This window comes from Cygnus olor, chromosome 26 (genome assembly GCF_009769625.2).
Source record: "Cygnus olor isolate bCygOlo1 chromosome 26, bCygOlo1.pri.v2, whole genome shotgun sequence".
Taxonomy (NCBI): domain Eukaryota; kingdom Metazoa; phylum Chordata; class Aves; order Anseriformes; family Anatidae; genus Cygnus; species Cygnus olor.
In genome coordinates this window covers 4,952,801-4,966,513 of record NC_049194.1, presented here as the reverse complement: position 1 = coordinate 4,966,513, position 13,713 = coordinate 4,952,801, and the positions used below count along the sequence as shown (strand labels likewise).

At 54.7% G+C, this 13,713-nt stretch overlaps 1 protein-coding gene across 2 annotated transcripts in view; it reads left to right on the top strand.

Moving 5' to 3' along the window:
• Window positions 1-3,457: 3,457 nt before the first annotated feature.
• The window catches only part of REXO1 (RNA exonuclease 1 homolog), a 42,524-nt gene continuing 32,268 nt past the window's right edge, over window positions 3,458-13,713 (top strand). The window contains exon 1 of one of the 2 annotated variants that reach the window (XM_040537607.1): window positions 3,458-3,748. In XM_040537607.1, coding sequence (XP_040393541.1) covers window positions 3,574-3,748 — 175 coding nt within the window. In that variant the 5' untranslated portion in view covers window positions 3,458-3,573. Of the gene's footprint in view, window positions 3,749-9,964; window positions 10,101-13,713 lie in introns of those variants that run through there. The other variant, XM_040537608.1, reaches the window with a different exon arrangement.

Genomic DNA, 13,713 nt, shown 5'->3' with positions numbered 1-13,713 from the left:
CAGGGAGCCGGCGGGGCTGGGAGCACCCTGGGGGCTGGAGCATCTCCTGTAGGGCTGGGGGCGTCCTTGGGGGGCTGGAGCAACCCTGGAGTTGGGGGGATGCAGGGCAGGGGGTGCCAGGATGGGGGGAACAGGACAGGCATCACCCCACGCACTGAAGAGCCGGTCCCTGTGAAGAGACGACCCTGCAGGAGGAAGTTTTAGCAGCTCTGAGAAATCGCCTTTTCTTTTTTCCCTTTTCTTCTTTTTTTTTAATTTTTTTTTAAACTTTATAAACTCTTTGGTGGCACATTTCACTGGGTGTCAGGGCCTGTGCTGGGACAACAGGAAATTTTCCATGTGGATGTGGAGAAAAGGTGCTAAACTTGCCGTGTGGAGCAGAAACCTGCCCTGAGAGTTAGTTACATTTTTATGGTGACGCACAATAACATGCAACAAATGGAGATTTGCAACACGAGAAGCATTCAGTGACCAAAATATGAAGATTTCTGTTTGATGGGTTTTTTTTTTGATCTTTTCTCCTAAAAAACTTGATAAAATTCACTCTGCTCCTGAAAGTGAGATTATTTTGGGTGGGAAATAGGGGAGAAATGGGGGACCAAGTGCCTGCTGGGGCTCCTGAGACCCTCTCCTTGTGGGAGGTGTTTTGGGTGCTGACCCTGTGCCGTCCCCACAACAGGGCGGCCCAGGCTTTGTAACGGGATGGAAACCTGGGACTGAGTTTGGGCAGCCCAAATTGGAGGGTGCAGCTCTGGCAACCGGGTTCCCTCTCCCCATCCCAGTGGGTGCTGAGGCATTTGTGGGCACCCTGTGCACCCCATGTCCTTTCCCTGGAGGTGGGGTGGCTGTGGAGGCTGCCTGGTGCCTTGGCCTCCCCTGCAAATCCCCTGGGCCAAGCCAGGGAGATAGAAAAGGGGGGATTTGGAGGGCCAGGGATGGCTTTTTGGCAGCTTTTTCCTCTGCAGGGCATGTCTTACAGGGCTCGGGGCTCACAGCTTTGCAGTACGCTAGTTTTTAGAAGAGGGTTGAAATGGGATGGGGAAAATGCAAGCAGCAACCTTCCTTGAGAAACAGGATGGTGAAAAGGTGTGAAACCCCTTTATGTGTCATTTTTAAGCCAGCACTTCTAGTTTTGCAGCAAGGCTTTCAGTTTAAAAGCTGGCACATGCATAGGTCTGTCTGTCCCAGCCCTGTTCCTTATTTAAATTAAATCAGGGTATTTTGTGAGGAGGTGGGAGCATTGTGGGGGAGATGGGGTCAGTCTTGGGAACCCAGTAGTTGATCTGGGGGTCCCTCAGCAGTGTTGGAGGAACTCATCTGGGGTGCTGAGCCCCCCCGAAAGGTGCTTGCCCCCCTCACTCTCTGCCCTGAAGGCAAGTGCCCGTTTCCCTGTACCTGGTCCGACTGCAGCGTCTGCGTGCTCAGAGGAGCTGAGCCAGCACCATCACGTACACACGTGAGGGAAGAGACAGCCTGAATCGATTTGGGGTAGTTATTCCACATGGGATCCTGCAAGTCTGGGCAGAAATGGTTTACCTTATAGTATTTTATATTATTTTGTCAGCTTCTGAGTTGAGTAAACTTGGGGCAAGAATTATAAGGCAGGGAAACAACATTATTTAGTGTGTCTGCATATGCAATGTTTCTATATAGTCTTCTCTATTAGAGCTGATGTTATATAAAATAAATTTCTTTCTCATAAAAATAAAAATGCTGTCTCTTTTTGGGGAAAGAACGGCTTTCTTTTTTAGTGCTTGTGGGAGGCAGAGAGCTGGCTGGCAGGAGTGTGCGTGGGGATGCTTGGTGTGAGCACTGCCTGGTACCTCGTAAAGCACTTTGTGTTGGTGGCATGTTTCTGCCCGAGGAAAGCTGCTATCCCCTGGTGTTTCCACCCTCCTGGTTTAAAAAAATATGTATATGCAGTTGTTGTGTTTGTCTGTAGTGGTGCTGAGATGAGCCCTCAGCCCACATATGCTTGTGTGACTTTTCCTAATGGGTGCCACTTGCTCCAGCAGCGAGGGATGGGGATTACCAGAAAGGTTTCCTTGCTGCCAAAAATAACCATGTTTGGGGGTCAGAAATCATTTTCTAAATGAAACATCTGTGTTAAACTTTTGGAAAATCTCTATCCTGCATTTTTGGACTATAACTGAAGAGTCTGAAAGGGAATGAGGTATGCGGTGGTGCACATGTGCTTCCTTCTGCTGGGAGGAGCTTTAGCGATGCTTTTCATTGATCGTTCAGGTTTTCCAAAGCCCTGGAAGTGCTGGGGCATTGGTTCCTTGCTCAATTTTCCCTGTGCTTTGTCCAGGAGCAGGAGGTGGGTTCCTCCCTCACCTTCAGCAGCTGGGTTTGCTCTGCTGGGATACTGGGGCCGGGTGGGTGGATGACATACAGGAAGGATCATTGAGAATAGAGGGTTTTTGTTTGTTTGTTTTAAGATGGCTATGAACCATGAATTCTGTCATCCTTCTTTTGTCCTTCCTTGGGGCCACAAATTCCTCCTCCCACCAGCTGTGTACCTTTCTCTGTCATCCAGCTGGCTCCCTGCACCTCCCCAGTACTTTCCACTCTGTCTTCTATCCTCACTTTCATGTGGGATGAAGCTTTCCTGGATCATCCCTTGTCTCTGAACTGTGGCTTCTGCCTGCACGTGGTGGGATTTCTCCTGGAAGGGCTTTGTTTCTTGCTGTTGTCCCAACCTGGCCTCCTTTGCTGGGGATGTACCGCTCCCAGAGTGGGATGAGGCAGGCTCCCTCCTCCAAAACCTCAAGGCTGAGGCCATTTTGGGGGCTGCCAGGAGCTGTGGGTGCCCCTCACCTCAGCCGACCCCTCAGGGCCAGCCCCGAGTCCCTGCTCTGGTGCTGACAAATGACCGCTGCAACGTTCAGCTTCCCCGCTGAACACAGGCGTGACAAGTGTTCGTGGGGAGAAGGAGGGAGGCCCGAATCTTCCCAGAATCACCACAACACGCAGTGTCCTGAGTGGCAGGGACTGCTGAGCGCAACTCCTGGGACCCCAGAGGACCACCCAAGAATCAAACCGTGTGCCTGAGAGCGATGTCCAAACGCTTCTTGAGCTCCAGCAGCCCGGTGCTGTGCCCGCTGCCCTGGGCAGCCTGTCCCAGTGCCCGACCACTTCTGGGTGCAGAACCTTTCCCTAACCCCCAGCCTGACCCTCCCCTGTCCCAGCTCCGTGCCGTTCCCTCAGGTCCTGTCGCTGTCCCCAGAGAGCAGAGCTCCGCTCCTCTCGTGAGGAAGCCGCAGACCTCCACGAGGCCTCCCTCGAGCCGCACAACCCCCTGCCCTCAGCCGGGATCAGCCCCCAGCCCTCCCGTTCACTCCCCGCGCCGCCCGCCCGCCATTTTCCTCCCGCACCCCCCTGCGGCCCCGCCCGCCATTTCCCCTCCCCGCCCGCTCAGGCGCGCCGCGGACAGCCCGGTGCTGGCAGCGGCGTCGCGGGGGGGGGGCCTCGCGGGCCGGGCCGCGGCGCTCCCAAGATGGCGGCGGGCCCGGGGCGCTGAGGCGGGAGCGCGGTGCCCGGTGCCGCCCGGTGCCGCCCGGCGCCGCCGCCATGCTGCGCTCCAGCGGCTACTTCCGCGGCATCGACTGCCCCTTCCTCGGCTCCGGGGGGTCGGGGCCGGCCGGGGGCCCCCCCTGCCGCCGGCCCTACTGCCATTTCCGACACCCCCCGGTGGCGGCGCGCTGCGGAGCCCCCGGTGCGGCCGCCGCGTTGGGTCACGGCGCAGGTACGGCCCCGGCCGCGGCCTCCGTCCCCTCCCCGCCTCCCTTCTCCCGGCCCGAGGCCGCCCCGGGCGGAGGAGGCGCCCCCGGGCCTCGCCGGGGCCGCTCGGTGTGCGGAGAGGGAGACGGGGGCCTCTGAGCGGGGCTGGTGCCGGGACGGAGGGGTTGTGGCGGGGGGAAGGGAGCGGGTTCGGCACGCTCGGGCCGCGAGGTGCTGCCGGGCGGCCCGCACGAGGTGTGGGTGCTCCATACAGGCCCTGCGAGGGGCGGCTGAGGGAGCTGGGGGTGCTCGGTCTGGAGGAGGCTCAGGGGAGGCCTCGCTGCTCTCTGCAGCTCCCCGAGAGGTGCGGGGAGCTGGGGGTCGGCCTCTGCTCACAGGTAACTGTGCCAGGACCAGAGGGAACGGCCTCGAGTTGCGCCGGGGGAGGTTCGGGCTGGAAACGGGGAGACATTTCTGTCAGAAAGAGCCGTCAGGCCTTGGGATGGGTTGCCTAGGGAGGTGGTGGCGTCACCGTCCCTGGGGGTGTTCAAAGAGAGGCTGGACGTGGTGCTTGGGGACATGGTTCGGTGGGTGACAGTGGTGGGAGGGGGGCGGTTGGACCAGGTGATCTTGGAGGCCTTTTCCAGCTGTAATGATTCTGTGGTTCTGTGATCCTTGGAGGGGGTGAGCCCAGGGCTTTGAGCTCCTCAGTGTGTATGGGAGGGTGCAAGAGGACGGAGCCGGTCTTTGCAGTTTGTGCCCAGCGACAGAACAAGAGGCAACGGGCACAAACTGAAGCACAGGAGGTTCCGGCAGGTTATGAGGGGGCACTTCTTTACTGCGAGGGTGACAGAGCACTGGGACAGGCTGCCCAGAGAGGCTGTGGTGGAGTCTCCTTCTCTGGAGATAGCCCACACCCGCCTGGGTGCCATCCTGCGTGACGTGCTCTGGGTGCTCCTGCCCAGCAGGGGGGTTGGACTGGCAGATGCTCAGAGCCCCCCCCTCCAGCCTCGGCCGTGCCGTGATTCTGAGCACCCTGCTCTGGTGAAGGCTGTGCTCTTCGAGGATCCCTTCCAACCCAAACCATCCCGTGCTCACCGGCAGGGTCCCGCAGGCACCGCCCGACCCACGGGCGGTGGGGAGCAGCTTCCTGCAATAACCGATCGCCCGAGGACAGCCTCCTCCTGTCGCCAGGCCGCCGGAGGAGGACGGCTCTGTTCTCATCCCTTTCCCTGTCCCCCCAGGCAGCCGAGCTCACGTGGCAGCGAGGCGTCGGGGCGGCCTTCCGACCCGCCGTGCCGCCCATGGGCCTGGAGGTGATGCAGGAGCTGCGCCGGCGGCTGCAGGTCCTGCCAGTGGGGCTGTGGGAAGCCCCAGCAAGACTTCAGCGAGGCGTGGAGCGCCGCCAGCTCTCTCAAAAAGAAGCTTGGCTACGGAAAAGATAGCTATTGTTCTGCTCGCTTCTTCCAGCAACTCTCGTCATTTTACTTAGTCATTATTTGCTGATCTGCTTATGCTGCTGGCAGAGAAAAGCCTTCGTTCTTCCCTCCAGAAGGTTGCTGCTCGCTTTCTTCTTGTTAAAGCTGTGTTATTCCGGTAGGCCATACGTGCTCGTGCGTGTGGTCTAACGACCTCAGGCCAAAGTTGTCAAAATAAAGCACAGCTTATCACTTTTTTTTAAATTGTGCTTGCTTTACGTTGGCTTATTCATAAACTTGAAAAATTAATGATTCTTTGTGTCCCCTGATCAACAGGTCATCTTACCATGACAGCTGTCTAATTTAAAATAAATAAGCCTGTTCAAGACAGTCACAGTCAGACACATACACTATTATGAAAACAAAAATTCCTGCCTCCTTCAGTGCTCTATTGAATTTGAAAAGCTCTGTAGGGCCCTTTAGGCGTGCTTAATATTTTAGTTACCTTTCAGTGCCTTTAAATGTCTGCAGAACATCGGTTTTAGAACAAGGTTTGCCCATTCTGGGCTCCCACCTGAAACAGCTGCTGCTGTACTAAATAAACCTGGTGCTGGTTTTGCTTTTTGAATAGCTTCAAGTTTTTGCTTACGAAACGGGGAAGCAAAGGTTGGTCTCTAGCAAAACCTCTCGGGGCACCTGGAAAGTTTGTGCAGCTTCTAATGGTGGTTAAAAGCGTTAACGTGAGAGCTGAGCGTGAGTGGCAGTCGCTGGAAGAAGTGATCCCGGTCCCTCTCCTGCTGGGCCTGGCTCGGATGCGTTGGTGACCCAGGAGCAGTCCGTGTCTTAGGGAGGGTGAGAGGTTTGTTGGTTGTGTTACGGCTCTTAGAGAAGCTTCGGCTTTTTGAAAAAGAAAAGCTGTAGCATGGGTTTAGTTTTCTCAGGTCAAGTGTCTGCCGCTCGCCAAAGCAGCCGGCTCCCGAGGCTTGGCTGCAGCCGCTGCCTCTCGGCGCCTGCTCTGCCTCCTCCCCAGCCCCTTGGCACCTCGGCGCGGCTGTCACAGCCATGGCTCTGCGCATTCTGCCTCCGCCTAGGGATGGACTTGAGTCGTTTTTTTGTGTTAATTTAGATTGAGAAATGGAAAATAAGCGAGGAACCTGCTGCAGAGCGCTGAAGCTTTAGAAGGCTGCTCTGTAAGGTGTTAAACGTCTGTAGGAACAGAGGGTGCTTTTGCTGTTATTTTTAAGCAGTGCCGAGGCTTAGCTTCGGCTGATGGCTTCAGATGCGGTGCTCCTGCCCTTCCTGCTGAAGCCACCTAGCCTGGAAGGATGTGTTGAAGACTTACACTAGAGGGTGCAGTAGTGCAGCTGCAAGCAGGCAACCATCTTCTTGAAAGCAGGCTCTCGAGCCAGCTCAAGTTGCTCCTGGTCAGTGAAGCTGCCTGTCTGGTTTTAAAGCAGCCTTATAAGAGGCATTTTTGACCTATTTAATTGCAATGTTTAACACACAAGCTTCAAAAACTTTTTTTTTCTTTGCCGAACAGGTGGTTCCTGCACCAAGAGTTCCAGTGTAGATCTGCGTTTTCTGGGATAGAGCCTAGAAAAAAAAAAAAAGAGAACGTCTAAAGAACCGGCCTGCGAAGCATATTGATTCGAGGCTGGTGTTCGCTTTGATGTTTGAGGATCACCTTAGGACTGGCAACAACCCCAAAACTCCTAGTAGGACTTCTGTGGCTTTGAAGTAGCTTTTGAAAACTGGGGAGGGGAGCAGGCCGTGGTGGAGGAGGCTGGGGACATGCGCCGGGTGGGGCGGAGAGGAGAGGGATTAGTGGGCTGCAGTGCTGTCCCCCACCTCCTTGTCGCTGTTGCAGACTTCCCGAGGAGCGTGGTGTTGGCGATGGGTGATCCTCATTTCTTCTGCGGCGCTCTCGTGGTCCCAGCCACCGAGAGGGCAGCGAAGAGGCCTCCGTGCCTGGTGGGGACCATCTCCAGCAGGAGGACGGAGCTCGCTCCCCGCCTCGTGCTGCTGTTTGCGTGGGGCAGGTGTTCGCTTTCCTTCCCCTCCGAAAGCAGCTCGGTAAATGCAAACCGGGCAGGCGAGGAGGGAACCGGTGCGATGCGTATGGTGCACGGCTGAGCGGGGCTTTGAGCTGTGCGAGTGCTTCGTGCAAAGCCTGTTCCAGTGTCTGTGTCGCAGGTGTCTATGCGGCTACCCGAGGCCTGTGGGAACGCAGTACCGGCTGAAAGCTGAGGCCGGTGCTGAGCGACAGCCTCGCGGCTGTGGTATTTCCACAGTGCTGGTGGTGGGCTGAGAGATGGGCCGTGAGCCTCTGCGGGGCTGGGAACCTGGGGGTTGCAAATTCTAATCCTGACTTGGCTGAAGTGCTTTTTCCATCTACCAAATGACTGAAACCCACCTGCTTCAGAGCAGGATGAAAAGATTATTGAATGTGTGTGAAGTGCCTTGAAAGCGTGCTGCATAAGTAGGAGGGAAGAACTGCCTTCAGTCCTAAAAGCGTCTCTTCAAGAGCTGTGGAGGAGAAAAATAGGTCTGTCTTTAAAGTCTAGGTCCTGAGTATGCCGAAAGACATAAAAGAAGCACAGTGCATCTCTTGACAAACATCCGAAGGAAACCCAGCTCTGGTTTGGTGGGTTTGGAAGTAGCTGTCAGGAGATGCTTGAGAGGCGGCTGTGTTCTGAGCGCAGAGCAGAAAGCAGCAGCCAGGTCTGGAGGTGCCGGTCCCTCTTTGTCTGCTCTGATCGCGGCGGTGGAGGAGCGAGGCTTTCAGCACCCTGCCTTGCAGCACTTGAGCCTCGAGCAGCGCGTGGTGACGAGCACTTGGCAGTCCTCCCCTGTGGCCCAAAGCTTTCTGGCCATGCGGATTTGCCATCCGGATGGGCAAAGCTCTGCAGGTCAGCTCTGGACGGCACATTTGAAAGGTGTCTGGGCAGGTTTCTGTGGCACTGTCCAACGGAGCTTTTCCCCTCCGGGTGATTTGTGCCACCCAGCCCCCGAGCGAGGTGCTGTAACAGTGCCGTCTGGCTCCTGGCAGGCGCTGACAAGTCCTTGGGCTCGCCTCCTGGGTTCTGTCGGTCCTGCCACCGGAGCGGCAAGGGCCCAGCGAGACACTTCATCTCTCCCTTCAGCCAAAAAAAACCCAACTGCACGGGGTGGCCGTGACTTGTATGCGAAATGCTGCACAAAATGATGCTCGATAAAACCTAAAGTGGCTCTTTAAGCTTTAAAACCTGACTTTAACCATCCTCAGCCCACGCGGTGCTGTAGGACCGAGGCCGCAGAAGAGCCTCCAGGTGTCAGGAGCGTTGTTCAGCGCGATGTGGGGCTGCGTGATGAACCCAGCGCTGCTGGGTGGGAGCAGCCCCTGTGCTCTGTGACTGCCCTCGTGCCACGTATCGCGCCGTGCAGGTTGGTGCCGCGTGAAGGACGACAAGTCTGTAACGTCTTTTCCTTCCTGTGGTTGCTGTGCGAGACCAGCTTCTCGTAGGAAAGCGCTTTTGTTGGTACATTTGCTAGAAGGGAAGTGGAATGAGCAGAAATGGGGAAAGCTGCCGACAGCGGTCGGTATTTCTGCGCCGGGAGGGGAGGTCGTGTGGTTCAGGGCCGGGTGCTCCCCTCATGGGTTGTGGGGGGACCTCGCCAGGGCTGCGTTTTTTCCTCGGTTGTGTTTAGGACAGTAATTACCAAATCGTTGCTGGTGGGTGTTTTCTAACTGCGAGTTTTGAAATGAAGAAGAGAAAACCCTCTTGATGGCGAGGTCAGGACGGGTCTTCTCATGTAAATCAGAGTAACGACCTTCCAGCAGCCAGAGACTTCTCGTCCCTTAACTGAACCGTGCTTGGGGCGGGTTAACTGAGCGGGCAGGCGCAGCTGCGCTGCGTGCTGTGATTTTGCGTGGGGTTGTGGGGCAGGGCGCTGCTGACTTGGAAGGGCAGGTGCGGGGGGCAGAGCCGCTCAGCGGCGTCCCCTTGGCCGTGAGCTGCGCTCAGCTCTTCCCCTCTCCAGTGTGGAAAGCAGCAGTGGGGAGGTGGGAGCAGCCCTTCTCCGCAAAACCAGAAGGGTGGTGAATGCTAGAGGTGCAGGGGCCTCACAAAACCAGAAGGATGGTGAACGATAAAGGTGCAGGGGCCTCCCGGAGGCACCGGGGTTTGCGAACTACCCGGGCTCCGCTCTGTGCGCTGACGGGAAATCCTAAAGGATTTCTTTCTCCAGCGTGAAATATCTTCCTTGACATTTAAACTCTTCCTCTGATTTCATTCCTCGAGTCAAACGCTGCGGTGCTGCCTTAGCGCCGGAGAAGCGGAAAAGCCAAATTCAAAATCCAGGATCTCCCAAACCTCTCCGTGGGAGCCCCGTGGTGGGCGAAGCGGCTGGGACGTGCCGGCGCCCGGAGAGGCAGCAGCGTTGGGCGCAGCCTGGCACGCAGTGAGGAGCCGCGCCAGGCCCTCTCCCTGCCCCGCAGCTCCTTCCCCGCTGGGAGCACTGGGAGCAGGAGGGTGGCGTTGGGCTCGGGGCGGCCCTGTGGGGCTGCTCAGCACTACCCCAGGCCGGCAGCTTGGGAAAGCACCCTGCTTGCCACCTTGCGTTGCTTAAACGGAGTAAAAAGCAACTTGTACGGTAGGAGGGGGGGGGAAAGGAGATGCCAAGAAGTCCCCAGGGTGACAGTCATGGTACTAGGAAAGAAAGAAAGAGTCAAAAAGCCCCTGCAGAAACTCGAGTAAAAACCAATCTGACTTTGGAGCAAATGAGGGTGAAGGCGGGACTTTGGGGTGGGAAGTCCTGCCCTAATTGTCTCTGCAGCCCAGAAAGTGCTGTGTCAGCACATGGTCAGCGTGGCGTGCCATAAGCCTGTGCCGGAGCCTCAGCTGTGCCAAGCAGATATTCAAAGCCTCGAGTACAGCATGAACAAATATCTGCAGTACTTACTGACCGCGGGGAGCTCAGGTAATTCTTTGAAGTTTTGGACATCCTGGGAAGCGAACGTGGGTTTTGTGTGGGTTGCAGGATGTGAAGCACCTGCCGGAGAGGCAACTTCTCCAGAGAGGCTTCCCCTGTTAGCCATTCATTTAACATGAGACCTCGGTCCTCGGCGTTGTGCCTGTGTTTAAAAGCTACAGACTATGCAAAAACTCAGCCCTGCTCCGGCAGGTTTGCTTGCACGAGGATTTTAGTTTCACGGTGAGAGCTCGCCTTTGTGTTGAGAGAGGATTCGTGCTGAGAACCAGGGAGTGTGTTGGCTAAAAGAGCCCGGGGAGCCGCAGGTGTCTGCGTCGTAAAGGAGCTGCAGAGTTTTAATTTAGGCTTTTGAGGTAACTAAAGCTGGACGGGTTTTAAAACCAGTTTATATTTTGGTGTTAGCTCTTTGTAGGTCACAGCTGAAGCTTTGCAATGTTGTATAGCCTAAAAGGTTTTTGTGTTTAGTTTTTAACTTCGTTTTTCGAAGTGTCCAGTTGTGACTGTATTGAAATACTTTTTTTTTTTCTTAAATGGGAGTTCTTCCCTTGAAATAGTTAAAGAAGTAAGACAGGTGCTGAGAAGATAACTTATCCTGAGCAAGTCAGAGAGAGGCTGGAAAATGGAGGGAGTGGAGGGTCAGGGGTAGAATTACTGCTTGTGGCCATGGTGGTCACCAGAATACTTGGAGGTATTTCTTTTTCTCTTCGTTCTTTGAAAGGAGAGTTGCTCTGCTGTTTAAATTGTGAAGCAGATCCTTATTTTTACCTCGTGCTTGCACAAGAGAGGTGGAAATGTTTTCCGGTCTGTCTCTTTCTCGGAACCAGAAAAAGTCTGTTATTTTGTTCTTTTCCAAATAGTATTTCAACTTTTCTCGCATACTGAGAACTAACTTTAAAGCTAAAATGAGAAGGGGAGTGGAAAAGTTCTCCAAAGAGTCCAAACACTGACTGTCCAGATTCGTGTCCCGTCGGTTTTAAAGCAGCGAGACGCCTTCTAGCCCGCGTGGTGCCGCGCCGCCGGGTCGGGTGGCAGCCTGGGGAAGAACCGCGATACTTCGGGTGCCAGCCTTGGCTTGCTGCCGCCCCCCGGGTAAACACACCGGTTACTTCTCGTGTCCTTTCCGAGGCTAGGGGAGAAAAACGTGCTGAAGTGCTGTTTCCCCTTCGGAAAACGTTCCGCTTAACACAGATATCGACGTGCCTCTGGTGCTCTTTGCCTGTTGTAGCACCCGAGCGGACGGGACTGTAAATCACTGCGGCAATAGAGGAGTGTGAGCGGTGGCTTTTGCACGGGCCAGACCATCCTGTCCTGGCTTCTGCATCCTAGAGTTAGCTGGCATCGCCGGGGGAAGCAGTGGCGGTCCCAGGCTCCCTCTGGGACTGCCAGTGAGGCTGTCAGGAGGGTGCAGCATCACATGCGGTAGGCTCGAGGACCTTCCAGGTGCCTCTTCTGCTGCACTGGAGGCAAACCTCTGCACAGTCGCGTTTCCTTGAATGAAAGCAGGAGCCGCGTCCTGCCTTGTGAGCTGCCGCGCGCGCTGTGCCCCGCCATGTCCCTCCCGACACGAGCGCCGCCTGCTCGCCTCCCCGCCGCTCCGCAGCGTGCTGCTGCTTGTGCCGGGACGATTGTCCCCGGCCGCTCTCGGCCCCTGGCACGAGCCACCGGTCCTGATGCTGGTCGCGGGAGCTCCGGCCAGCTCGGCGCGCCGAGACGGCCCTTCGGAGGCTGGCACCATCTGGTGAAACCATCCCCGGGCTCTGTCACAAGCCGGTTTAAAAATACCGCAGCATGATGGATGACTGTTCAACCTTTTTTCGGCCTTGCTAATATAAGACTTTCTTTTCTCGTGTTTGCTTCCTTTTTTTCTACCGAAGAAATGATCGCTTGGGTTCATAATGTGCTTTGAAGCTCTGGCATCCGATCCCTCATACGGAGTAACAGACGCAGGGAGTGGGGCGCGTGGGGAGAGGCCAGCTTTGACTGGACTGACAGTAATACCTCTCCTACCATGCTCTCCTTAGGCTGGTACAAAGTTACCTACGTTTTTATTATTTAGTGTTAATAATTAAAGCTAGCATTTACAGAGACGGCGCGAGAAATCATTAGGACCGTGGTTATGTTGAAAGTGGAATAAACATTTCTCTTAGTTCCTCTCACCTGCCCTCCTAGCCCATTTACTCTGAGTACTTGGTCGAGGTGTGCTATTTTAAATCTCGATGTTAATTATTTCCAAGTAGTTGGATATTGTTAATTGTTGAAAATTTGCTGTGGGTACTTGCGAATGAGGTCTGCGCCAAAAACTGGCATTTCTTTTGCACCGCTTAATAGCGAAGAGTAGCAAAAGCTCAGCCTGCTGGCAAAGCTCTTTTGAAACATTTTGTTCTCGTGGAACTACTGTCTTTTCTGTGAAGCTGAAGATGAAAAGCTTTAAATAATTTTCCAACGGTGATAATTTTTCTGTAATCGCAAAGGTTGGCCGTTTGCTAAGTACTGGCACGGTAAACACAGGCAAGCTGTTAAGCTAACAAGGCTGTTCTGACAACATTAAAATAAAAAAAAAAGTTTTTTGTTTTTTTTTTTTTCCGAAGAGGTCTCCCAACAGTTTCCACCTTCCCCATCTCCTGTTGAATGCACCTTTTGTCGCCAGCTCCCAGTGACTCGGGAATGGGCGATCGGCAGTGGTTGCTGTCTGGCCTGTGCCGGTGTCTGTGCAGTTTGTCCGTTTCGAGATCGGGATCGCCATCAATGTGAACGGTTCTACTTTTCGTCTCCGTTTCGTTTAGCAGCAGCCGCTGCTGCTCAGCAGCTCCAGCTGGTGATCTGTCCGGAGGGAAGGCGTTGTCGTCCACGGCCCACGTGCGTGCCGAGCTTTGCTCCTCTCCCCAAACCTGCAGGCTTGCGGTGACTGGCACCCGTCATACTTTCGGGCTCTTGTGTATTTAAAGCATCTGAAATATGCGCTCTGCCAGGGTGCTTGGTAAAAAAAAAAAAAAAAAAAAAAAAAGAAAAAACAGACATCTTTTTCTGCGGAGTGATTCACCATAAAATAAGTTTTCACGTCAAACAGGTGACCTTGTACTAGATGCCTCCCATTGCCCCTGTAATGCCAGCCTTTGTTGGCTGCCTTCGCCGGCTGCAAAACCCAGAAGGGCCGGGGCGCAGCAAGGAGCCGCTGGCCTGGAGGAGGTCTGTAAGAACCCCCCTGCCTCAGAACAGAGGCCTCGTTTTCTAGCACCAAAATGGCCATAACTGGGAAAACAAGCGACCTTGGGGTTTTAGGAGGATCTTTTTTTTTTTTTTTTATGCTTCTGCGTACTCTTTTCCCAACCGGCTGATTTTAATGTGATTCGTTTCGGTGTCTTCTAAAGCTGTCTTCTGGTTTAAATAAATTGTTCCCCGAGGTGCTATGTAAATTCTTAATAACTTGGTTTTTATGGTGTTGATGTTAACTTCACCCTTCTGTGTCTCAGAGGGACTATTCCATATTTCTGAGGTACGTTAATTTATTAAAATAGTTTGCATTTTAGAGTGTCCCGATCACAGTTCAGTTCCCAGTCCTACAAGGAGCTGTCATCTCAAGGCTCATTATCTTGTGACTCTC